Here is a 26823-nt window from a genome sequence, read left to right as displayed (position 1 = left end):
GGGGCACCTAGGTGGCTCAGTCATTAAGCGTCTGCCTTCAGCTCAGGTCATGATCCCAGAGTCTTGGGATCGAGCCCCACATCCGGCTCCCTGCTCTGCAGGAAGCCTGCTTCTCCCTCTCCCACTCCCCCTGCTTATGTTCCCACTCTCACTGTGTCTCCCTCTCTCTGTCAAATAAATAAATAAAATCTTAAAAAAAAAAAAAAAAAAGTAGGTCAGGCTCCAGGCAGGGTGAATCCAGCATTTCAGCCACATTAACAAGGCCCCCGTCCCTCCCACCTCTTGTCTTCTGCCCTCAGCATCGGTCTCAACCTCAGGCTGGTAGCAGGAGGGCGACAACAGCTCGTGGTGTTCTGTCTGGACCCAGCAATACCTAGGTGAAGGAGAGCAGCCATTCTTCCTCGTCATGTCTCTGAGGAACCGGGAGACTTTTCCCGGAAACCCTCCTCAGCACACTTCCCCCGTGTCGGTCACAAACACCCAAAAATGTCAGTGACTTAAATCAGCCAAGGTGTATCCCGCACCCACACTACAGCTTCAGCTGCTGGTTGGCAGGGGATCCCTTGGAACCTCAGCTGCTGGGGTCACTTCCCTCACAGCTCATTGACAAGACCAGGCCCAGACCCCAGTCCTGCTGTGTGCTTGCCAGGGGGAGGGCCAGACATGTTTTCTGAGAGTCTTTATAACTCTCACATCCTTTCACGTCACATTAGCCAAAATTGTGTCCTTTGCCTGTCCCTGAACCAACCCCAGGCGGGTAGAAGGGTTTCAGTCATGACTGGCTCTGATCTGAGGTGGAATGGACATTGGAGGCGCCCTAAGGATTCACTCCAGGGCGTAGAACCAGTGCCCCTGGGACATGAGGCCACAGGGAAAGCCTTCTGCCATTTCCTTCCCTAGATCTCAGCCCTCCCTGCGAGTGTACAGAGCCGGCCTCCAGGAGAATCTCTGTCCAGGAGATAACTTTGGTATTTCATCCACCCTGCAACCCTGTGAAGTAGAAAATGTCATTATCCCATTTTTCAGATGGGGAAACTGCAGCTCAGACTAATGAGCACTTGCCTGACCAAGGTCGCAGAGCTAGTAAGGGATGGTGCTGGGCTTCGAGGCCCACTCTGCCTCATTCTGGAGCCCGAGCACATAGCTTCTCTCCCGCAGCTCCTTCCTCCAACAGGGGGACAGGCACAGCGTTCTGGCCTGTTGGCACATTGTCACAGCTCGGTGTGTGCGTCAGCGTTGGGCTACGTGTGGGGGACACAGGACATCAGTCGGTCCTTTGAGGAAAGGCCTACTGCGATCGCCTCTTGACAATTGAGAGAAACGGCAGCTCAGGGCTAGGAAGGGACTGTCCCTGGCTGAGAAAGAGGCCAGGGCCCCTGTACCTACAGATGCTTTAGCCCTGAGACAGGCCTGGGAAGTGGGGCTGCTAACAATAGCTCATCCCGTTTCACGGCCAAGAAATAAGACCCCTGAGGAACCTACGGGTAGGGCCTCCGCCCTAGTGGCTTTTGCCCTGCCTTCCCTGGAGGACCCCGCATGGCCCTGCGCTCCCTGGCGTGCTTCCCAGGCAAGACTCATTCCTGACCCTCCGCTAATAGCACGTTTCCAGGATTACTCATCTAGCCTCCCCTCTGCGCGGAGCCTCCAGTGTATTTAAAACCCACCAGTGAGCAAGTCTCCGGCTCAGGTGGTTTTTGTCACATCAGCCCCTCACCCTGTGCTTGCCTCTCACTCCCCTGCAGGTATGCAGCCGCCCCACACCCACTGCTGTCTTTTGATCCCCACTTCAGCCACGATGGGATGTCCAGCGACTCCTCCTCGGGCGGCCTGACCAGCCAGGAGAGCACCATGGAGCGTCAGAAGCCAGGTAGGGCCTCCCCAAGGCTGGCTGTGCCCGCCCGCCTTGCCCCGCAGGACCTCTTCTAATCCACCAGGTGACACCCCTCCTCGTGTCAGAGATGGGTAGAACCCAAAAGGAAGCTGTTGGAGGGAGGTCACCCAAGAGAGCAGCACGGACCAGTGAGCCTGATCCTCCTCCATCCAGACGGGGCATCAGCAGATGGCACTCCCTCGGGAGCCAGCATCCAGATGTGTGATGCGGGGGTGGCGACCTCCCGGGGAAACAGCTGAAAGTGGACCAAAAGCGGTGCCGTCAGGGGAGCAGAACCGACTGTGTTCTGAGGCTTTTCCTTACATAACCCCTCCTGTGCTCTCTTCCCACTGCTGTGGATGTACGGCCGATGCCGAGAGCAGAGCCCAGATCCTGAGCGTCTGGAGTGATAACGTGTCACGGAGTGAATGCCCCACGCCCCACACCTGGGGTGAGAGGCCGAACACGGCCAGCCTCCAGAAGCCCCCCGGGCCCCTCCCAGTCGGCGCCTCCAGAGGCCGCCCCTGCCCTGCTTCTCACAGCCAGACTTAGTTCTGCCTCTTCCTGCGTTTCATGTATACGAAGCAGACCCCTGCAGGCTAGACGCATCGTGTGTGCGTGTCTGGCTTCTGTCGCTCAGGATCGCCCTCTTGAGCATCGGCCACATGGTCGTCTGGAGCAGTGCAGTTTCCGAGGCGTATTCCACTGTATGAACGACCCACGACGTATTACTCCATTCTGGCGTTGATGGACATTTGGGTCGTTTCCAATCAGGGACGGCTTAGAATAGTGCTGTTGGGAATATTCTCGTACCTGCCTGTGCTGAGCACACGCTCACACTTCGGTAGCATGTCTGCCTGGGAGTGGAATGGCTGGGTCGCGTGTTGAACTTTGTAAGAAGCTGTCACCCCTTTTCCCAGGGTGACAAACCATGTCACGCTCCTGCCAGTGACAGAGGAGCACTCTGGTTGCCCCGTGTCCTCACCCACCTTTTCACTTCGGCTGTTCTAGAAGTGAGCACCTAGTGGCATTGCCTTGCACTTTTAATGTGCATTTTCCTGGTGCCTGACGAGACTGAGCATCTTCTCCTCTGTGTGATTAATCAGTCATGAGCATGTACACTTAGATGAATATTTGACATATAATTTCACACAGCAAACTTGTAGCCCCTCCGAAGCCTGAGAACTGCTAGATGGATGGGTGGGTTCAAAAGAAAGAAAACAAATGAAGCGTCAAAGAGCCTTGACATTTGGAGGAGGGAGACATGGAGCTGTCCTTTTAGATATTCAGGAATTTCCAGGCAGCTCCAGGGGATGACCACATCAGCACGTCTCCGGCCCCCTCAGGCATGGTGGGGCAGGGAAGAGCTTGCATGTCCCAGGATTAGCGGCCTGGGAATTCCTTGGCACCCCAACCCCCATGGTTCCCTTAAACCAGGGAAAATGGTTGAACTTCGGGCAAGCAGGTCACCCTCCCGACTTCGCTCTCCCTTCTGCTGCCCCTGGGGCCTGCAGACACGGCTTGCTTCCCTCCTCGGCACGGCCCTGCCTGCCCCTGTCCGCCCTTCTGTGCTCTCTCCTGCAACACACACAGATCTGCATCTCTTTCTCCCCCCCGCCGTTCAGAAAAAGAAAAGCGTTGTTTGGCGATCTCATGACACCAAAGTGTAAAACGGGGAGGACATTTTTCCAGTGTTCACCCAAATAGGGTGTCACGGAAACTCCCCATTGTCCTTCCCTTCTCTCTTCTCTCCTAGAGCTCGGTTCCCCCTTTACTTCCTTGGAACTGTGTTACAGGTTGACTTAACACCAGCGGCCGCCCCCCCGCCCGCCCCGAAATCAGGGCAATCTGTTTAGAAATCATCCTGAAGCCTAGAATTTGCTGAAGACACAGAGACAAGGTAGTTCAGGGTGGGGAGAATCAGGCACCATGACAGACGTGGGGAATTACCCAGATCAGATGATAGCAATCCTGGGAACAGCAATATGATTCTGCACACATGTTAGATGCCCAGTGCTGTACTAGGTACTCCCCGTGCCCTCTTATTTAATCATCTCAGAAATGCGACAGAGTGGGCACTTTCTACGGCTCCATTTTAGAAATGAGGAAGATGAGGCCCAGGAAGGTTGTCACTGGTCCGAGGTCCCTGCTGGTGAGAGGCATGATTTAGATGGAACCAAGACCTGTTGGGTGCTAGAACCCCTGAGCCCCCAGCATCCACAGATGCCACCCACAGCCCCTCACCTGCCAGGCGTGAGCATTTCTCAAGCTTCAGAGCACCCAGGTTGGGAAGGTGGCCCCTGAGTCACCAGCTGCCCCGAGTCAGCCAAATTCATGTCTGTCCCGTGACAAGGGAGATCATTCCAGCAGGAGAGCCAAGAGGTCACCAGGGGCTGGTCCAGAGAACCAGGAAGAGCTCAGTATCAGGGCTTGCGAAGGGCAGAGCCGAGGACCCTGGGGCAGCCCAGGAGGAAAGGAATCTGGCCCTTCATCCCTCCATTCATTTGACATGTCGCTAATGATAAACACCAGCCTGGGTGCCAGGACACACAGTGGGAGCCAGACAGGCACGTTCCCTGCCTTCTTGAAGCTGACAGGCTGGTGGAGAGACGGACAGCAGACGGGCACACAGTGATAAATGAGCACCATGAAGGCTGAGTAACAAGTGGAAACTATAACACAGTGCTGAGAGAAATGGACAGGTTTCGGGGGAATCGCTGAGCAAATCACATTTCAGGCAAGGCTGGAAAAAGGCAAAGGAGTCCGCTGGGAGGAGAACATTCCGGGGAAAGAGAATAGTCAAGGTATACTGAGGTAGCAGCTGCGTGTAGGAGGAACAGTAAGGAGGCCGTGTGGCTGGAGAGGTGGCGGAGGCTGAAGTCGGAGGTGACGGGGCCAGAGCCTGTGGGGGGACTTTGTCCTTTGCTCAAAGTGGGACAGGAGCTCGGTCCTTCTGAGCAGAGGAGGGATGAGGGTATCCGTGACACCCTATCATCTGATCTGAGCAGAGGAGGGATGACTCAGGTGTTTACAGGGGCCTTCTGGCTACAGATTCTTGTAGGGCGGGGACGCAGGTGAGGGAGATGGGCAGGTTCTAAATACGGTCGTTGGAAGGTAGAGTTGACAGAATTTCCTGATCCTCTATGTGGATACAGGAGACGGGAGTCAAGGGTGACACTGTGGAGCCATGTGGATTGAGTAGGAAAGACAGTGAGCGATGCAGATTTGGGGGAAGATAAGGAGTTGGCTTTGGCCACGTTCAGCAGGAGGCATTGGGAGGCAGCCACATACACGAGTCTGAAGTCAGGAGAGGTCTGGGCCAGAGAGGGAAAGATGGGAGTCACCAACGTTATAGGTGGTAGTTGAGGCTGGATGCGGCTGCCACAGGCTTGGCTCTCTGTAGAAACATGGTCTCCAGCATGATCTGGCCACCTCCCAGGAAACCAGTACCTCCCGGGCCTGTGGGAGGCTCTATGGAGGAAAACCGTCTCCGGAGGTGGAGAAGGTAGAAGTGGGCAGCCTCCCTGCCACCACATAGACAGGACACCCTTGACTGTGCCAACCAGGCTGTTCTCTGCGGTGGCCCTGAGTGCCCCGCCCAGCATACCAGAGCAGGAACCTTCCCTGGCAGGAACATGGGCCCACAGTGCACTGGGGCTGCCCTGGAGGCAGCAGCCTGTGCTCGTGAGCTAGGCTCCAACAGGCCCTGTGGGAAGCTCAGAGTCAGCCACATGACCTCGGTGGTGACCTCATTTGTCCCAGCTTCAGGTCCCTCCTCTGCGGTGGACATACTAACCGTCTCTCCTTCCTGCGTGGTATGAAGGTCCAGTGAGATCACCCCCACACAGCCCTCTCAGCACAGACCCCAGCCCATCATTAAGAGAATGATGATGGCTGTTTTGCAGGCACATACTCTCCATCGTTGCTAGTGTTGTCCCTGTTGGGGAAACACAGAGAAAGGGTGCAGGGGTGGACAGCACAAGTCTGAGGCCTTTTCTGTGTGACGTTGGACCAGGTACTTAACCTCTCAGAGTCTTGACATCCTTCATCTTTCGGAAGTGGTGTAATATCCACCTCGCAGTATTATTGGGAGGACTTGGCAAGGTAATGTGTGCAAAGCAGTTCTGGTATTACCTAACTCAGGTCATGTGCTTAATGGTCATCTTTATTATCATTGATTTCAACACAGCACTGATCAAAAGTGTGGCCCCTGGGGTTGGACCACCAGGGTTCCAGTCCTCTGTCCCTCTGTCCGTGCATTTGTGTTTGGTAGGTATTAACTGGTCCTCCACTGGAGCTGTACTTTTTTTTTTTTAAGGTCAGTTGCTGAGTTGAAACACATTGACTACCTAGAAATGTAGTCATTTACACCCACACCAGCTGTCCCAATTTTAAACCTATCTTACCTGGTTCCAACAGCAACTCCACTTGTGGAGTTCTGGCCCAACACAATCCCACGCTTGCTCAAGGCTGCACAAAGAGGAAAAGCCACCCAAACATTGTCGTAAGGAAGAATTAAAAATAACCTAAATGTTCCTCAGTAGGAAGCTGGTTTAAAAAGTGACATCCAGGGCACCTGGGTGGCTCAGATGGTTAAGCGTCTGCCTTCGGCTCAGGTCATGATCCCAGGGTCCTGGGATCGAGTCCCACATCGGGCTCTCTGCTCCTTGGGAGCCTGCTTCTCCCTCTGCCTCTCTCTCTCTCTCTCTCATGAATAAATAAATAAATCTAAAAAAAAAAAAGTGACATCCATTCACATGATGGAATGCTATACAGCCATTAAAAACAAGGTAACTTTATGTTCAGTTATGTGACGATGTACTATGATGCTATAAAGTGAAAAGCAAGTGTAAGTGTAATGTAAAGTGAAAAGTCACATTGTAGGACAAGGCTTAGTGTGATTCCATTTTTGTTTAAAGAAATAAGTTATGCACATTTAGCCAGCAAAGGATTGCTACCTTGTGTACATAAAGAACGCTACTCGCCAATAAGATAAAAGACATCAATCCCCTGGAAAAATAGGAAAAGGAAATGAACAGGTAATTCACAAAATAGAAAATTCAAATGGCCAGTAAGGATGAAAATGTGCTCAACCTTCTCTGGGGGTGACGATGGAGGGGTCCTAAGGCTTCAACGAATTAACCCATGTAAAGCACTAGGATAATGTCTGGCACATACTAAGTGCCTGGTAAGTATTTCATTAGTGAGTGTTGTTCTACCCCAAGACATAAGTTGATGGGGTCATGGTTCTGTGTGAGCTGAGCCAGAGGGGTGGGACCATTTTTAGGGCCAGATTCCTCAGGTGGACTCAGGCCAGGGCCTGAGTCACCTCTAACCACTGATGTGTCTCCTGTCTTCCTGCAGAGCCTTTGTGGCATGTGCCTGCCCAGGCCCGGCTCTCAGCCATGGCTGGAAGCGGTGGGAGCAAGCACGCCTCCAGGCAGGACGCGGCAGGAACAGATTCCCCCAACAGGCATTCCAAAGTGAGTCTGGGCCCCGCCTGCCTAATCCTGGGGAGCCAGGGCCTCAGGAGCCAGCTGCCTCGCCTCCCTGACAGCTGTGGGCTGGCCAGTTTCACCGGGGTGTGGGCCTCTGAACGCCACACATGAGCACGTCCTCCACCTTCGCCTCCTCCACTCTAGCAAAGGGGCTATAACTGCTTGGTCTGGAACCAGCCAGTGAGCCTCTTCCACATGGTGATTCTGGAACCCAGGCTCGCTGTCCCTTAGGGCCTCAGAGCCCTCTGCTGGGTCCCTGCCTCTTTCTGGCAGATTGGGGTGGGAGCAAGAGAGGATCGGCTGGGAAGTCTCTATGGCCCAGGCCTGGAAATGGCATAAATCATTTCCGCTTCTATCACACTGGCCATTACATATGAAAACTCCATCACGTGGCCACACCGCAGCGCAGGGGAGGCTGGGAAACGTAGTCTGGTGTGCCCAGGAAAAGGAGGTGGTTTTGGTGAGCACTCGGCAGTCTCTCTGCATCCCTTCATTCAGCAGGAGTTTGGTGGGCACTTACCACATGCTGGGCCCTGGGACCACAGTGGTGGAGCGGACAGATGAGCCCCTGTGCTCACAAAGCTGACATCCCAGGGAGGGCAACGAGCAGGAAGCAGATGAACACACATGTTCTGTAACAGTTCTGTAGGAACTGGTCTTTGCTATGAAAGAAAACCAAAGCCCAGTTCAGGGAAGAGAGAGCATCAGGCGCTGCTGCTTTAGGGTGAGGTGGTCAGTGAGGACCTCTGGGGAGGGGACTGAAGCCCTGAGTGAAATAGGGGGCAGTCCATGAACACACCTGAGGGAAGAGCCTTCCAGGCGGAAGGAGCAGCAGGTGCCAAGGCCCTGAGGTGGGGGTAGGTCTGACCCATGCAGAGGAAAGCGAGGAGGCCTGTTTGGCTGCAGCAGAATGATCAGGCGGGAGCGGGCAGATGAAGTTAGAGGCCAGAACATGGGGCCAGACTGCGCAGAGCCTCAGGGAGGACTCTGGTTTTTCCGGTGAGTGAGATGAACCACAGGAAGGTTCTAATCAGGGAAGGGACATGAAATGGTGCATGAAATGTTCACAGCCTCCCTCCGGCTGCATGTAGGGAACAAACTGGGAGCCGGAGGACCAGGGGGGAGGCTGTTGCCGTGGTGCAGTGGGAGGTGGTTGGTGGTGGATGGGCCCAGGCTGGAGCCGTGGAGGACTGGAAGTGGCAGGTCCTGGGTCCCCTTTGAAGGTGCAGGCCACAGGATTTGCTGTGGGGCTGGACATGGGTGTGAGAGCAGAAGCAGGGTCCAGGGTGATTCCAAGACTCTTGTGGGGTGGCTGACAGGATGGAGGTGCCTTTACTGAGGCGGGGAAGAAGCGGATCCGGGAGGGAAGGCCAGGAGCGCAGCTCTGTATGCGTTGAGCTTCCGCTGTGGGCAGCACCTTGAATGCGTAAGGTCGTGTATCCCTCTGAGCAGCCCCATGAGGCAGGGTTATCACCCACCCAGCTTTACAGATGTGGAAAATGAGGCACAGGAGAGCTGTGTCATTCACCCAAGGTACCATGGCCAAAAGTGAGGGAGCCAGAGCTTAGGTGTGGGGAGGACGCCGGGAGGGGAGGTCCACGCCCCAGCTGTGGAGTCTGGGATGACACACTCGTCTCGCCTTCCAGGGGGAGCCTCCGTACTCCAGTCACTCCAGCAGCAACACCCTCTCCAGCAACGCATCCAGCAACCACAGCGACGACCGCTGGCTGGACCCCCTGGACCCCCTGGAGCCGGAGCAAGACCCCCTCTCCAAGGGTGGCTCCAGTGACAGTGGCATTGACACCACCCTCTACACCTCCAGCCCCAGCTGCGTGTCCCTGGCCAAGGTGCCTCGGCAGGCCAAGCCACACAAGCCCCCGGGAAGCATGGGCCTCTGTGGGGGCGGACGGGAGGCCGCTGGGCGGTCCCACCATGCAGACAGACGGCGGGAGGTCTCGCCGGCCCCCGCAGTTCCTGGCCAGACCAAGGGCTACCGCCCGAAGTTGTACTCCTCAGGCTCCAGCACCCCAACGGGCCTGGCAGGGGGGAGCCGCGACCCGCCCAGGCAGCCTAGGTAAGCCACCGCTCCTTACCCCGGTCCTTCGGGGAGCCCTGACCGCCGTCTCATCCCCCCGCAGTCCCGACATTGGGGTTCCCCTCCCTAGATACAGGCTCGCAGACGGGTGTGCTGACACACTAGTTTGCTTCCAAAGTCGGGAGGCTCGTGGACCACCCGCTACTGCCCATCGTTCAGCCCTCGGGTACCCTGGGTGGAGGGCAAGAAACCCCTGGCTGGCTGCTTCATCTGTCTCTGGTGCGCCCCGACCCTGTTTCTCTTTCCTTCTCTCTCTGCTTGAGACTAGTGGTTTTATGCTTTCTGAGGGTAACTGAATGTGTTAGGAGAGTGCATTTGGCTGGCGGTAACAGGACATCTGACCCACAGTGGCTTAAACAGGTTTCCCAGTCCCCTGATGGGAAATCCACAGAGGGCAGAGCCAGGCTAGGACAGCAGCTCAGGGAGGGCCTCAAGGCCTGGACCCCGGTCCTTCCTGTGTCACCATTCTTATCATACTAGCTGCAGCTTCCTCGTCTGACATAGCCGTGGTGCCCTTGGGGGGCATGGGGCCAGAGAACAGAGGAAGATCGCTTCTTATAGCTCCCTTTCTCTGGAGAAAGCAAAAGCTTTCCCAGAGCCCTTTGAGCAAGCGGTGTTGCGAGGAGGTCTGAAAGACCACGGTTTAGTCTGCCAGCCCCTAGAGGGCCGTCGAGCACAGACTGCAGGATCCTGCTCGGAGTTCCTGATTCAGTAGGTCAGAGCGGGGCCTGAGAATATGCATTTTGTTAAGTTCCTGGTGGATGGTGATGCTGCTGGTCCGGGGACCACACTTTGAGAACCACTGGTGGCCAGGCAGGCAGGCAGGGGAGTAAGTGAGAAGGAACTGGCATTGGTGAGCCATCAGTCTGGGGCCTGGACCGCATACGCTTTCAGCATCGGATGAAAGCCGCGAACCATCTCCCAGAAGAATGCACGGAGGTGGGAAAACGCTTCTGCCCTCACAGGGCTCACGTGGTTCTGGTACGTGTGTCCCCTCGAGGTCTGCGACCCCAGGCAGGGATTACGCTGCTGCCATCCCTGGTGCAGACCCCGGAGGGGCCAGCCCAGGACCCTGATACCGGGGGGTCCTCCTCTCTGGTTTCCTGATGTCTTTGCCAGTCCTCAGACCTACGGCCTCTCTCCACACAGGACTCCTGCCCCCAGGCAGTGGCCTCAGGCCTTGACCACAACCTACAGTGGCCTTCGTCCGTGTCTCTGCAGAAATAGCTGTGTTTTTTAAAAGGCGAAGCAAAAATGCCCCAAACAGTACTTAGCCTGTGTGTGAAGCATTCTGATGTAGTCTCATCTGTTGAGACCGTGAATACATCTCAATACCTCCTTAAATGATCTCATGACTTAGCAGTGGTTCTCTGACAGATTTGGAAACCACCGTGTTTGAGAGTGCTCCACCCCCTTGCTCTGATCCCCAACCTCCCTGAATCAGGGGTCTCAGGGCACAAGATGGAGAGGGCACAAGTCCCAGTGAGCTTACTTAGGCCCTGGCTCAGCCCACCTCCCCACACAGGTAGTTCTCAATCATCTAAACTCTCAGACTTTTGATCAGCTCCTTCGTCCATTCATTTATCCATCTGTTTCACTCACAGATAATTTCTTAGGGATCTGTTGGGTCACAGACGCTGGGGTGGGAGCTGGGGAGAGATACTGAGCAAATGCAGGCGAGTCCATCAGGCCATCACTGAGACAAATGTCAAAGTGCACCCGCCCAGAAGGACTCTGCACCAGGAGAGTCCTGGGTGCCACGGGGGTCCCAGGTCTCAGTTCTCCTAGTCCCTGTGCTGGGCATGGGACCGTGTTAGTGAATCTGAGCAACTGTAGGGTTTTGAAATCTATGATATAAAGGCAGCAGCCCTGGGGAGTAGACTGTGGCTGAAGCCAGGGGGTGGGTATAAAATTACCCTGTGTCTGAGAGAAGGATTTGCTGAACCCAGAAATGAAGGGAATAAAATGGGAGAGGAGCCCACTACAAAAGAGGGGCCTGTGGTTGGGAGCGTTAATTTGCATACAGACAATTGATGCTAATTGCAAATCATTCTTATCTACTCATTAAGCTGCTTCCCGAAGTTTTCTCCTAGGCAACCAGGCTCTAGTGTGGAACGGCATTTCCCAAAATGGGGTGCTTGAGGTGATTTGGGTGGTACAGGAGGAAAATGTGTTTTTTTAAATGGATATATGTTTGCTTTAATGAGTATTAGGAAAATGTTCTCCGCCAATCCCCTGCTTTTACAGATATGGTCTTGGACAAGCTAAGGAAAAGAAAATTAACTGAGTTGATTTAAAGAAACATCTGCCTGGTAGATGAGAGGATGGACCTCCTCCAGGGTTCAAGCCCTCCCTCTGCCTTGCCTTGGCTGTGTGGCCTTGGGTAAATGACTGAACTTCTCTGGGCCTCAGTTTCCTCGTCTATAAAATGGGGGGATGCATTGCATGCCTCTACCTCCTAGGGATGCGGTGAAGACTGAATGAGCTAATGATTGTAGGGCCCTTAGGACAGTAGTGGGCAGTAGACCCTGAGCCTGCTGTCATTGAAATCACAGGGGATTGTTCTAAAACGAACTAAATCAGAATGTTTCTCCCGGGCCATGCCTATTACAGGCAGTGCTGGGGACAGCACAGTGACTTGAGACAGCCCCAGGCCTGCCCTCTCGGGGCTCAAAGTCCAACAGGGGAGACAAGCCCTTCCCCAGAGAGTGGTAGCCCGGAGTGGGCAGTGTCCGGGTGAGGGAAGCACCTGGGATGTGGGAGCCTGAAGGAGGGGCCAGACCCCATCGTGGAAGGGGCTTTCCTAGAACAGGAGGATAGAGTGTCCCAGACAGAGAGGATGTGCAAGTCCCACTGTGGGCCCCGCTCTGCTGGCCCTCCCCCAACCTTACCATCTCGGCAGGGGAACCAAGTTCCCAGACGGTCGCTGGGCACCCATGCCCCGAGAGGCCCACGCGCACCTCCACTGTCAAGGCCCCAGGCCACCCACCGACCTTGTGCAACCGCTGCCCTTAACCTGCTTGCTTGGGCTGAGCTGCAGGGACAGTCTGCTGCCCAGCCTCGGCTCCTCAAGGGCAGGCATGCGCGCCCCACAGCTGCTCTTGGCTCTAGTTCCCCAGTACTTTGTAACGGAGTCCCCTGTGTTTGTTCGCACAGCGAGTGCCCCGTGTGTGCCCGGCCCCTGCTGGGTGCTGCGGGCACGCGGGGCCCCTGCTGTCCTGACACTGACCAGATACCACGGAGACAGCAGGCAAAGAATGATAAAAGTAATGACTGGATTGTGCTAGGGGAAGGCCTGGGGAGAGAAGACCCACTGGGGTCTGAGGGTGGATGTGGGGCAGGGCTGGAGGGAATGTCTGACCTATAGCCTGAGGGGCAAAGGGAGTTTCCTGAGGAGGGGTCATTTCTAAGATAAAAGCAACAAGGAGGAGGGAGCAGGTGAGTGGTTTCTGAGGGGCTGATGATATATTCTTGACCCAGGGTGCAGTTATATGGTGTCTGCTTTGTGACTATTTCTTAAGTTATACGTATATGTTTTGTACACTTTGCTGTATGTGAGCTATGTGCAATTAAAAAGAGAGAGAGAAAGGGGCACCTGGGTGGCTCAGTCAGTTAAGCATCCAACCCTTGATTTCAGCTCGGGTCATGATCTCAGGGTGGTGAGATCTAGCCCTGCATCAGGCTCTGTGCTCAGAGGGGAGTCTGCTTGAGATTCTCTCCCTCTCCCTCTGCCCCTCCCCACTCTCTAAAATAATAAATAAATCTCTTAAAAAGAGAGAGAGAAAGGAAAGATGGGATGTGGAGAGGGTGTCCCTATGAAAGGGAGCAGCATGTGCAAAGGCCCTGAGGTGGAAAGGAGGGTGGATGCCGTCAGGTCACTGAACCACACGCTCCTTGGCTCAAGGGTAGAAGCTGAGGGGGCAGCTGATGGGAGGTTTTTCGGGAGGTCAGCAGGAGCCAGACCACACAAGGCCCTGTCAGCCACATTACAGAATTTGGATTCCATCCTCAGAGCTATGGGCAGCAAACAAAGGTTTCAGCAGCAAGGGTAGTAGAGGCAGATTTATGTTTTGAAAGATGGTGCTCAAGATGGGACTGGAGGCAGAGCATCAGGGACGGGGCTGAGGCTGAGATGAGTGAGAAGGAAGGGACCTGGACCGGAGCAGCTGTGACTGTGTCAGCAAGTGGCTTTGCTAGGACATAAGGAGGGAGGGAGGCACAGGTCTGGGATGATGGCAGCGAGCTGAGAGTCAGGAGGCTGCTGTAGACAGGGAGTGGTGAGGTTCTTAAGAAGAGGAGAGCGGGGCAGGCCCAGCCCGAGAGGAAGGTTATTCTTATCACTAAAGCACCCACTGTGTGCCGGCGACTTCCAAACATGGTGACGTGGCAGGGAACAGAGGTGTTTCTCTTGTGGAGCTGACATTCTCCCGGAGAGAGAGCAAGACAGACTGACAACTGAGCAACCACGTGATCTCACTATGCCGGGGGCTGGTAAGGTCTGGGGAGAAAAACCCAACAGGACGGAGAGCCGGGAAGGCCTCTCGGAGGAGTTGGTAAGGGATTGACCTGGGTAGAGGAAACAGCAAATGCCATGACCCTGAAGGTGAACTCATCTGCAGTGCTTAAGAAATGGTCAGGTGGCCAGAGAGGGGGGGAGCAGACAGGGCAAAGGGGGGAGAGTGGCAGGAGGTCGGTTTTGCAGGGTAGGCCAGAGCCCGGTTCTGGGAGGCTTACCAACCACGGTCAGCCGCTGGGATTTGGCTTGGCTCTGAGGGACGTTGGGAGCCATGGGAGGAGTGCGAATGCATGATCTGACTTAGGTTTGAAAAAGATTACTCTGGACAATTTGAAGGATGGAAGGAATTGAGTTACCCGCAAAACTCGGGAACTGCCAGGAGAGGGATGGGTCAGGCCGTGCCCGAACAGGGAGACACCCGCCCCCTCCCTCCCTGTGCTGCAGCCCTGCCACGGAGGCCTGTAGCGGCTTGTGCCCATCGATGATTTCAGGGACTTTGCAGACGCTCTCCCCAGACGTTCGTCATGGGAGCCCAGCTTCCAGGCACACGGCCAGGCGTCAGCACCCGCTGTGGGCACCGCAGTGGGCCGAGTGATCCCAGGCGGGCAGCCACCTGGCCCCCCGCCCTCTCCTGAGGCAGCACGCACTCCAAAGCTCCCTAGGTTTCCAGAGCAATTTGTCAGAGCTGTAAGGGGCACTCAGAGGCCCTCGGCTCCACGGGGAGCTGCCACGGCCAGGCAGGAAGCACGTGGTTTTGCTTCCCCAGGCTAGGCTGGGAGGGAGTCCCCGTGGTACCGTTCTGGGGACACGACCCTTAAAGGCAATGCGAGGGCCTCAGGATCCACCGGGGTCACGCATGACAGAGACCCACTTGGAGAGTCACAGTCAGTCTGGGCACGGAGCCCAAGCTCTCTCAAAGAAAGTGGGGAGCAGTGCAAAGGCCCCAAGGCCAAAATGTTTCTAGCTGGAAAGAGTTTCCCCGGCTGGAACCTGGTGAGTGGGAGGAGTTGAGGGCAGAGGGGGCTGGCCAGGTGGCGTGGGGCCTCCTGGGCAGAGGGGAGGACTCTGACTCTACCCTGAGTTAGGCGGAGCCACAGAGAGTCCTGGGCAGAAGAGGGCTGTGATCCGACTCAGGTGTTCACAGGCTCCCTCTGGCTGCGTGTGGTGGGGGGTGGGCAGGAGGAGGTTGCTGCCGTGATGGGCATGGGGTGGAGGTGATGAGCACTGATTGGATTCTGCATCAGTTTGACCCCATGTCCTACCCTGGAGCATAACTCCAGCCACAGGCAGGGACTGGTTCAACGCTCAAGGCCATGCCAGACACCAGGCCGAGAGGGCAAGGTTGGTCCAGCAGTTAAGGCCAAGCAGTGAGGGGTATGGTGGGGAGCAGTGTTATTTCCGGGACTCTGGCCTCAGACTACCAGTGTCCAGATAACAGCTCCACAGCTGTCCCAACTCTGTGATCTCCGACAAGGCTCCTTAGTTTCTCTGAGGCTCAATTTTCTCATCTGTAAGATGGGGTTAATAATAGGATCTGTGGTCTCTGGCTGCCAGAATGAACCAACATCATGCATTTAAAGTACTTCGCACGGGGCCTGAGACGGCGCTGGGTCCAAAAATATCCCCCTGCTGCTAGGTTTCGTTTGCACTTACCACGTATTTATCGTGACTGCCGTTGTCCTTGAAAGTACAGGCTCGTGGTTAAAAGCAGGGTCTCTTGAGCCAGACTGGGTTTGCATCCTGGCTCCATCCCCTACCAGCTGCATCACTCAAGGCAAGTTATTTCATCTCTCCGGGCCTCAGTTTTCCCACTTGAAACCTGGGGCTGGTGTAGCTCCTGCCTTGTGGGGTTGCCAGGACGATTAATGAAGGGACGCCTGGAAGATGCTTAGTGCAGGGTCGCTCCATGCTCACGGGCTCCGCATAGCCAGCACCGTCCCTCCCTCCCAAAGGCTTGTCGCCCACCCGGGGCCACCCACCAAGACTGGAGTGTTGAACGTGTGCGTGTAGATCTGGCTTCTCCAGCCAGCCCATGGTTTTTTCAGCTTTTTTCGGAAGCCACAAAAGCTTTTCCTCGCACAGAATCCTAAGTGCTCCCTGAGACAACACAGATAAGCGCGTCGCCTCTCCGGGTGCAGGTGGGGTCGGAGTGCACCACATCCATTCACAACTTTGCACACATGACCTCCGGCGGTGGTGCTGCTGGTCCCTCGTTTCTCGGAGGAGGGGACAGGCTCACTGAGGGGAAGGGAGCCTAGCTAAGGTCGCAGTGTGTCGCTCAGAGCTGGGGTTGGAACCCCAGGGTGAGGTGAGCGGTGCAGCCCGCGTTCTCGTCCACCGCATGGTGCTGCCTTGTTTTTCAAGTCCTGGCTGAGGCCCGGGGAAGGCATCTGTCCATGTCGGTGCTTCAGAAAGGGATCGGTAGGTGGGGTTAAAAACTCCACCCCGGACTGGGTACCTGGGCTCATGGTCCACGGATGTGTGGGAAGGGGCGCCCACCTCAGGGCTGGGTCGAGAGACACAGCATATCCCGGGGGATCGTTCTGTGTTGAGGCCATACTGTGTGCGAAGGACCATCTACTCCTGAGTCTTGGAGAAGTTGAAGATAGGGACACAGTCATGGGCATGCCTTTGGCTACAAGTAACAGAAAAGCCCAGCTCAGCTGAAGCAAGTCTGTTCTCTCACGGAATGAAGTGCCAAGTTAGGGAGGGCCCCGGGACTGGGTAATGTATTGACTCAAAGACCTAAGTTCTTTCTCTGTTTTGTGTCCTGCCTCCATCAGCCTACAGGCTGGTTCCCCTCCATCTCAAGGTGGCAGTCCTTCACCCAGGTAGTCACGGTGTCCAATGGAGGAGAACGTGATGTTTTCTGCAAGTGTTTTTTGTTAGCGAAGAAAGCTTCCCCAGAAATCACCCAGCAGACAACCCATAGACGCACTCCCTGACATCTCACTGGCCAGAAATAGGTTACAGACCCACCCATACCCCTCCCAGCAAGTGACCTCACCCAGTCAGGACTTGCCCCCTGGGCTGGGTGGTGTCAGGTCACCTCCCTCAAGCAAGGGATGAGTAAAATCAGCCTCTGTTTACAGGTTGAGGGGGGATCAGGCCGACACCCACAGTGTCTGCGGGCAGGGCCTGAGGAGGGTCCAGCGCATCTCGAAGGAGGCAGTGGATGGAGCCTGCTGGTAGAGGCAAAGGGCATTCATCTTTTCTCCTTCCTTCTTTAATCATCTCTTGTTTTTTCAGCTCACGAAAGCTGAATGAACGTGCCTGATGGCCAAGTAGAGAAATGTAAAAAGGTTAAAATCACTAGCGATAGATTCATAGAGTGGACCCCCTGTGGCCATTAAAGAGAGGGGGCTTGTGTGGACTGACACGGACAGATCTACAGAATATATTGTTACGGGGAGAGCAGGGTGCGCAGCAAGCTTACCATACGCGGCCATTTATTTTACAAAGAAAAGCGGGAGGGGCGCCTGGGTGGCTCAGGTCATGATCCTGGGGGTCCAGGATTGAGCCCCACCTGCATCCCGCTCCCTGCTCTGCTTCTCCCTCTCCCTCCCCCTGCTGCTCCCCCTGCTTGTGCAAGCGCTCTCCCTCTCTCTCAAATAGATAAATAAAATCTTAAAAAAAAAAAAAGTGGGAACCATACACACTCCCTCTCACACCCGTGTGCTGTGTGTGCCCAGGCTGTCTGCTGAAGAAAGGATGGGTCTCAGTTGCCTCAAGCAGGGAGACTAAGGTGTCAGGTACACTGCCTTTTTCCCCTGTACCACCGGTATGGTTTCATTGGACTTGTATTCTGCCCATGTTCCCCTCATTACTCCCTCCAGAGATCACCAGTCTGTGCACACTTCCCCAGAGATTTTCCTCCAGACCTGCACCAGCCCAGTTCTTTCAAGCATTTTTGACCGTTACCCAAAACGGGGGAAGCACTTTACGTTACAATCCCGCACAGACATCCAGAATGAAGTTTCACAAAACGCTGATTATCCTTAACTTACCTCACATCCTGTACACCGATGTTTTTTATTCCTATCTGTCAGGCTTGGGTGTTTTTTCTCCCCTTAATAATGGTCAAGAGCCAGTAAAATGGTTTAATGACCCACAGTTGGGGAAGAAAAAAAAAACTACGGTTGTAAGAAAGACAAAACAAAAAAAAACCAATAATCCTACACTCTATGTGCATATATAAAAAGAAAGAGCAGAGTCATGCCTTTTTCCCTGCCTGTTTCCACTCAAACATCTGTCCTTGTTTATAAGAAACCTACCTTATTCTTTGAACTGGCTGCATCATTTTGTTTCAGTTTTTTTAAAAGATTTTATTTAATTGAGAGAGTGCACGAACCAGGGGAGGGGCAGAGGGAGAGGGAGAAGCAGACTCCCTGCTGAACACTGCACGGAGCCTGCCAGAGAGGTGCGGGGCTCCATCCCAGCATCCTGGGATCATGACCTGAGCTGAGGGTAGTCGCTTAACCAACTAGCCACCCAGGCGCCCCGAACTGGCTGCATCATTTTTGATCATCAGGGTGTGCTTGGAACATCTATTAATCCCCTGTTAAAAGACACCCAGGCCAGGTCTAACTTCCTTTCTTTCTTTCTTTTCTTTTAAGTTTTTATTTATTGTCTTAAATAATCTCTACAGCCAACATGGGACTCAAACCCATTGCCCTGAGATCAAGAGTCACATACTCCTCCTACCAAACCAGCCAGGCGCCCCTAACTTACCTGATTACACACAGCACTACGGTGACCATCCTTGTATGTGCCCACAAGTACTTGTGCAGGCTTTTCTGTGGCACAGATTTCTGGGAGGTCAGATGTTAGACCAATGCTACTCATCCTTCAGTTCTTGGCTCAGCTGCCGTTGCCTCCCTGGGGAGGCCTCCTGATCACCCTGAGGTCCGTTCCTCGTGTTATACGCTCCCTGGCTCCCTGGGCATCCCCCCCGCCAGGTTGTAACCGTGGCCCCATTAATAGATGTTGCTAAATCTTAGAAAGCATATCTAGTCAGAGCTTGCTTCTTTTAATCCAGTCTGACAATCTTCTGTCTTTGGGTGTTGAAACATTCACATTTAGAGAAATCGTTGATAACAATTGAATTTACATTCCCCATTTTGCTATTTTCCATATGGTTACTCTCTTCTTGCTCTGTTCTTCCTTTTTTTTTTTTTAAGATTTTATTTATTTGAGAGAGAAAGTGAGAGCAGGGGGAGGGGCAAAGGGAGAGAGAGAATCTCAAGCTGATTCCACGCTGAGCATGACACAGGGCTCAATCTCATGACCCTGAGATCATGACCTGAGCCAAAATCAAGAATCAGACGCTTAACCAACTGAGCCACCCAGGGCTCTGCTCTGTTCTTCCTTTACTGCCACCTTTTGTATTAAATAAATTTAGTGTACTGTTTGGATTCCTCTTGATTTTTTGACCATATTTTTTTAGTTACAATATGCATCTTAACAGTGTAATTTAGATCTAGTAACCTAATTCCAGTAAAATATAGAAACTTTTCTCCAGAGGCGCCTGGGGGGGCTCAGTTGGTTAAGCATCCAACTCTTGATTCCAGCTCAGGATCATGAGATCAGGCCCCCACTTTGGGCTCCCTGCTGAGCATGGAGCCTGCTTGGGTTTCTCTCTCTCCCTCTGCCCCCTCCCCTACCTCTCAAAAAGAATTTTTTTTTTTTTTTAATTTTAAAGAAAGAAACTTGTCTCAGTATAGCCACATTCCCTTCCCCATCCTTTGTGCTATTTTTTGTCATTTTATTACATTCGAATATGTTACAAGCCGAACAATATAGTGCTGTTCTTACTGCCTTTTACAATCTTATGTCTTTAAGGAAATTAGAGAAGAAATAAGGAAACATAAATCTATAGTCTTATTCTAACCCACAAATTTACCGTCTTGGACCTTTCATTTCTCCGTATAGATTCAGGTCACCATCCGGAGTCATTTTCTTCTTTCTTCTTCTTTTTTTAAGATTTTATTTTTAGGGGCGCCTGGGTGTCTCAGTTGGTTAAGCGGCTGCCTTCAGCTCAGGTCATGATCCCAGGGTCCTGGCTCCCTGCTCATCGGGGAGTCTGCTTCTCCCTCTCCCACTGCCTCTCCTCCCCCTCCCTTTAGCTTGCTCTGTCTCTCAAGTAAATATTTAAAATCTTTCTTTAAAAAGATTTTATTTTGGTGGCGCCTGGGTGGCTCAGTCGTTAAGCATCTGCCCTCGGCTCAGGTCATGATCCCAGGGTCCTGGGATCGAGCCCCGTGTTGGGCTCCCTGCTCGGCGGGAGGCCCGCTTCTCCCCCTCCCTCTGCCCCCTGCTTGTGTTCCTTCTCTTGCTGTGTCTCTCTCTGTCAAATAAATAAACAAAATCCTTAAAAAATAATAAAATAAAATTTAAAAAAAATAAAAAAGATTTTATTTTTAAGTAATCTCTACACCCAATGTGGGGCTTGAACCTGCAACCTGAGATCAAGAGTCGCTCTCTCCGTGGACTGAGCCAGCCCGGTGCCCCTGGAGTCACTGTCTTTCAGCCTGAGGACTTCTTTTATTAATTTACCAGGCAGATGAGCAGGCAATCAATTTCTCCGTGTGTTTATCAGGGAATATTTTTATTTTACCTTCATATGTGAAGGATATAGTTTTGCTCGATACAGAATTCTTGGCTGGTGGTTTGTTTCTTTCTGCACTTTGAAAATATTCCATACCATTGTTTCAGATACGAAGTCAGCAGTTAATTATATTGATGCTTCTCTGTATGTGATGAATCCTTTTTCTCTTGAGGTTTTCAAGGTTTTTATCTCACTGTTTGACTTTGAGCTGTTTTTCTGGATATGAATGTCTTTGTAGTTACCATACTTAGGGCTTGGGGAGCTTCTTAGCTGTGTAGGTGAATTTTTTTCATCAAATGTGGGGAGTGTTCAGCCATTGTTTCTTTAAATTGTTCTTCTGCCCTTTTCTCTCCTCTCCTTCCAGAACTCTCGGTGCACACATGTCCGTATGCTTGACGCTGTCCCAAAGATTTTGGTATGGCAGGAAGGTCCTTAGGCATTGAGCTGGGCAGGAGGATGGCAGGAGCCCCAGCCAAAATGCCACAGATTCCCTCTTTTCTCATCTGATGTGCAGCGGCTTTTCAAGCATCGATGACTCTCAGATTGTCGTGTGCCCTTGGTCAATGGCCAGAGTGCCGAAATGGTTGTTTTGTCAATCTTGTGCTTTGGGGGAGAGGATCTGCCGGTCTCCTCATTTGATCATAGTCAAAAGTCCCACCCCTTCCTATTGTTAAATTGACCATCAAAAAGCATTTATTGACTTAAACCCCAAAGGCATCAATTTTCTCATTAAATGCCTCTCACTTGAAGTGGAATTGGAATTTTATTTAAAAGTTTCAAAAAGTCACTTTGTCTAGGGGAGTAAACAGCTGGGTCCCCGACTGTTGGGTTCTGGTTAGCAGCATGAGGTTCATTGTAGCACGAATTCCATGGGAATCAAGCATTTGGGATAATGAGCTGTGGTTTTAGATTAGATCAGCAGGAACGTTGTCTGATGTATAGCAGGTACTCCAAAGTATTTGAATGAAAGGGCTCCTTGGCAAGCTCTATTTTAAGGAAAAAAAAAAAAAACTTACAGAACAATATATTAATGCGATCCCATAACAACATAAAATTTTCCTCCTCCCCCCACCAAAAAAGTTCCTGCCTCCCTGATCGTATTCAGGTGTATATTTGTAATGCATAGGAAAAGGGAGAGAGAGAGAGGGAGAGGAAGAAAGTGTAAGCGAGCGAGAGAGCGAGCAAACTGTAAACCATGGATCTCTCTAGAGACGAGCAGGTAGGACCCCCACCTTCAGCTACGTAGGCTGTGCCCAGGAGATAGGGAATCTCGGGGTGTGTCCACCCACAGATGGTGACTTTTGTAGATTCGCACAGAGGCATAGAGGGCATTCCTGGGGTGGGACTGGGGGCCGTGTATTTGTATCTCTGTTGTGTGAAGGAACTTTGTTGTTTCCCAAGAGTAAATTTAAACAGATCGCTTTGGGGAAACGGGGAATGGATTCAACTGTTTCTCTTGTTTTTACTCTGCAGTGACGTGAGCTCGCGGGCTGGTTACCCCGCTCAGGTTTACAAAACTGCCAGCACAGAGACTCCTCGACCCTCACAGCTGGCGCAGTCCAGCCCCTTCCAGCTCTCCGCCTCTGTCCCCAAGTCCTTCTTCTCCAAGCAGCCCGTACACAGTAAGCACCCGGCGGGATGGAAGAGGACAGATGAGCCCCCGCCACGGCCGCTCCCCTTCACCGACCCAAAGAAGTAAGTGCTCAGACCCCCAGCGAGGTGCTGCAGGAACCGAGCCAGGCGTCTCTGGGCACGGGGCGGGGTTGGTGACCCCTCACTGGCTCATTCGGCAGGGTGCCATGGGTACAGCTGTGGACAGAACACCCTTAGTTGGGAGGTCAGAGCGTCCCTTGGCGGCCTGAGGGGCACGGCTTCCAAGGAGCTGCCGTGCCAGAGATGGGGTCTGGGGGAGGCGGAGCAGGATGGAGGCCAAGGAGGAGGGGGGCTGGCTTCAGGATGGATATGCTTAAACGGGAGCAGCCGGGGTTGGCTGGCAGACCGAATGTGGGCTGCGGGGAAGGGTGAGGTTGAAGAACACCCCAGGTCCCATAACCGGAAGGGCAGACTGGCCTTGAGCTGAGATGGGGACTGAGCGAGGAGCAGGCTTGGTTGGGGAAGAGCCCCCGAGCTCAGGCCCGGGTGAGTTGCGTTCACGAGGCACAGAAGCCATGAAGGAGGCGGCTGGGTCCGGAGTCTGGAGCTGAGGGGAGAGGGTCAGGCTAGAGAGGGCAGTTGGGGTGTTGTCAGCACAGAGGCACGAGGCTGGAGGCACACCCAAGGCCAGGAGTGTGGGTAGAGAGGAGGGGGAGTTGCAGGACGGGACCAGAGAGCCCTCAGTGTCCAGAGAGTATAAGGAGGGGCCCAGGCGAGCGTGTGTCCCGGGAGCCCAAGCTTGACGGGCTGTGAGCCTCATGGAGGTCCCTCAAGGGTGCAGGAGAGAAGGGGAGGGCAGAATTGGAGGGAAACTGTGTGCTCCGCTCGTTTGAGTGCAGAGAGGCAAAAGAGAGGAGAGGAATATGCATTAGGGAAGGATTTCTGTTTCACGTTAGGAGAATATGGTATCTTGTATTTACTGAGTACTCACTGTATACCAGTCTCGGTTCTTAGCTCCTGTAGATGTGAATTAATTCCCTGAATCCTCACAACAGGTCCGTGAGGTGGACCTGTTACTCACCCCATTTTACAGATAAGGCACAGCAGCCGGTAAGGGATAGAGCTGGTTCCGGGGGAGGGGGATTCTGCCCTCCTCCATCCGGTTCTCTGTAACGTCTTTCATGACCTGAATGGGCCCTTCAGATGTAGGGGTGACAGAGCTCAGAAGGAGAAAGGTGTCAGGAGAGAGAAACTGGTCCCTGCAGATGTCGGCAGGCGAGCCTGGGGAGCTCACACCAAGAATCCAGTTCACAAACATCAGTGGCAGCCCCAGGCTCTGAGCCTCTGCTCTCCTGATCGGAACCTCCAGCGGCTTCCCCCACTCCGGGGATGGATGATCCAAGCACACCGATGGTACCAGGTGTTTGTGTGGCGTGTGCTATGCCCACACTCCTGCCCAGACCCTGCACAATCGGCCTCCTCTCCCCCTGCCCTCCCCTCCTCCCGCGTTGCCCCTCGCTCTCTCTACTACACCGGCCTCCGCTGTTCCTCCTGCTTGCCAAGGCCAGGCCAAGCTCGGGGCCAATGTAGGGGTTCTCTAATGGCCTGAGTGTTCTCCCAGATCTTGCAGCCATCTCGGGGCAGGGGCTTGGTCCGATGCCACCTCCTCAGATGGGCCTTCCCAGCTGTATGTACCCCCGCCGTCACCCTGTCACTTTCTCTGTTCCCCTGAAAGCAGGCACCGCTGTCTTAGTGACAAGACACCTGCAAGCTGCCTGGCATTCTGGGTGCTCCTTCGGTGAACGCATGAGTCATGCATCTCGTTTTGATCTCGCTGCCATACAACCCCGTGAGATCTGCAAGGCCCCCACTTTTTAGGGTGGCCAGAGGGGCAAGCCCTGCAGGCCCCGTTAGGCTCTTCCACGTGGCAGCTGACCTGGCCGTCCTTCCCCCGGGTGCGCGCTAGACCCAGTGTGTCACAGTTCTGGAGGTCAGACTTCTGAGATCATGGTGTTGGTGGGGTTGGTTCCTTTTGAGGGCTGTGAAGGGGGATCTGTTCTGGCCACTCTCCCAGCGGCGGGTGATTCCTTGGCCTGTAGATGCATCTGCCCATTCTCTGCCTTCATCTTCACACGGCATCCTCCCTACATGTGTGTCTCTGTGTTGACATCTCCACTTTTTATAAGGACACCAGTCAGTGGATTCGGGTCCATCCTAATGGCCTCAGTTTGCTTTGGTTACCTCTGTAAAGACCCTATTTCCAAATAAGGTCACACTCAGATACTTGGGGTTCGTACTTCAACATGTTTTTGGAAGGGACCCATAACACCACCTCTCAGGTCTTAACACAGACATGCCATCGTCCTTGGGGAAGCTCATTCAAGCCCACACTGGGCTCACCTTCCACTGACTGCATGCTTCTTCCCTGCCCCAGCACCTGTCCCAGGGCACGTCAGACCCTTTTCCTAGCGGCTTGCCTCCTCTGTCCCCCACAGTGAACTGAGAATTCTGGGGGAGCAGAGATACTGTGAGCCCCACCCAAGGCCCAGTACATAGTACGTGCTCAGAAAATATGCCTGGACATATAATAACCCTAAACAAACAAAAAACCCCTTTTCCCCATGATAAGAATTCAAACAAGACTTTTTATAGGTGTGTATGTATGTTTGTTTTAAAGATTTTATTTATTTGAGAGAGGAGCATGAGCAGGGGGAGGGGCAGGGGGAGAAGCAGACTCTCCGCTGAGCAGGGACACCCCCCCAACACACATACACACAGGGCTCAATCCCAGGACCCCAGGAACATGACCTCAGCCAAAGGCAGCCGCTTAACTGCCTGAGCCATCAAGGCACTCCTGGATGTGTATGTTTGTATAAACATGTAAACTAAATATATAAAATATATCAATATATAAATATAATAAAATATTTAGGACCACACATAAAATAGTTTCATGGCTGCTTATAATATTCAATAATTTAGTTATAGATACGTTTTTTTAAAGATTGTATTTTTAAGTAATATCTGCTCCCGACATGGGGCTCGAACTCACAGCCCCAAGATCAAGAATCACTGAGTCAGCCAGGCGCCCCATATAGATACATTTTTTAAAGCACATGTGGAAGATAATATGTTAATTTAGAATTGCTTTTGTCCACATACTCCCATTTCATAAAGCTGTTTTATTCAGACTCTCTATGAGCATTTTGGAGATAGTGTCTTTTTCATTGTTAAAAGATCCTTCTGAGTCACCTAACCTAGTTTTCCAAAAACATCATCTTCAAGCTAAATTATTTGAGGTTAAACATACTTTTTTTTTTTCCGTATATGAAGCTGTCACTGAAATTTTATCCCAAGGCACAGGAGCTCATTTGCATAACTTATTTACCTACGTATATTAATCCCTACTTTACGAAGTCCTTTTATAAGCCCTTCACCTACATTGACTCATTTAATCCTCGCTATAGAACAAGGAGATGCAAGTACTTTGCCTCCCATTTTCCAGATAAGAAAAATTGAGGTACAGGGGCGCCTGAGTGGCTCAGTCGGTTAAGTGTCTGCCTTCGGCTCAGGTCATGATCTCAGGGTCCTGGGATCAAGCCCCACATCGTGCTCCCTGCTCAGCGGGAAGCCTGCTTCTCCCTCTCCCGCTCCCCCTGCTTGTGTTCCCTCTCTCGCTGTGTCTCTGTCAAATAAATAAATAAATAAAATCTTAAAAAAAAAAAAAGAGGGGCGCCTGGGTGGCTCAGTTGGTTAAGCGACTGCCTTCGGCTCAGATCATGATCCTGGAGTCCCTGGGATCGAGTCCCGCATCGGGCTTCCTGCTCGGCAGGGAGCCTGCTTCTCCCTCTGACCCTCCCCCCTCTCACGTGCTCTCTCTCTCTCTCTCATTCTGTCTCAAATAAATAAATAAAATCTTTAAAAAAAAAAAAGAAAAGAAAAATTGAGGTACAGAATGGTTATGTCACTTACCCAGATTCACTTGGTTAGTTAAGGTTAATCACTGCAAATATTGCGCTTGTTGGTTTTGTGATTTGTCCCCCAGGGTCACCACATATTATGACCTTATTCCCCACCCCTACCAGAAGTAATTCCCAAATCTGTCTACTTTCTTTGCTTCCCTTGTCATTGATACCAGTCAGGGACGTCTAACACATCCCACGGAGAAATGCTAATGGCCTCATCCAGCACAGGGGTGCTCCCTTTCCGCCAGACTGCTTGGCTGGGGCTATACAGACCTGGCCCCAGTGATCCTCCAGCAACCCCACTAGAGGGATCCTGTTCTTACCCCCATTTCCAGATGAGGAAACTGAGGCACAGTTAGAAGTACATAGCCAGGTCCACAGCCAAAAGTGGCAGAGCTAGGATTCGTATCCAGCAAGGTAACTAACAGAGCATCTCATCATATGAAAGACCCAAGAAGGACTCCTGTCCAGGGCGGTGACTCCTATTTCCTGAGGACTGATTTCTCGGAGGGGACAGTCTCCTCTGTATTGGGGCATATGCTCTAGTTGACCAAACGACAGTAAGCTAGTGAAGAACAGAGAATCTGTGCTCTGTCTCCCACCCCCAGACCTTCTGCTGCAGGCCCCTTGGTCAACACTTGGGGAGGGACAGGCCAGCACCTCTGCCTCAGGGGATGGC

General features: G+C 53.0%; 1 protein-coding gene across 3 annotated transcripts in view; it reads left to right on the top strand.

Moving 5' to 3' along the window:
• Nucleotides 1-26823, top strand: part of SIPA1L3 (signal induced proliferation associated 1 like 3) — a 227363-nt gene that overhangs the window by 182059 nt on the left and 18481 nt on the right. For all 3 annotated transcript variants that reach the window (XM_035023460.1, XM_035023459.1, XM_035023461.1), the window contains 4 exons: nt 1743-1867; nt 7235-7353; nt 9015-9442; nt 22060-22281. In XM_035023460.1, the coding sequence (XP_034879351.1) occupies nt 1743-1867; nt 7235-7353; nt 9015-9442; nt 22060-22281 (894 nt within the window). The remainder of the gene's footprint in view (nt 1-1742; nt 1868-7234; nt 7354-9014; nt 9443-22059; nt 22282-26823) is intronic.

Source organism: Mirounga leonina, unplaced genomic scaffold (genome assembly GCF_011800145.1).
Source record: "Mirounga leonina isolate KUSES-001 unplaced genomic scaffold, KU_Mleo_1.0 Mir_177, whole genome shotgun sequence".
NCBI lineage: Eukaryota > Metazoa > Chordata > Mammalia > Carnivora > Phocidae > Mirounga > Mirounga leonina.
This window is presented reverse-complemented; position numbering and strand designations above follow the sequence as displayed.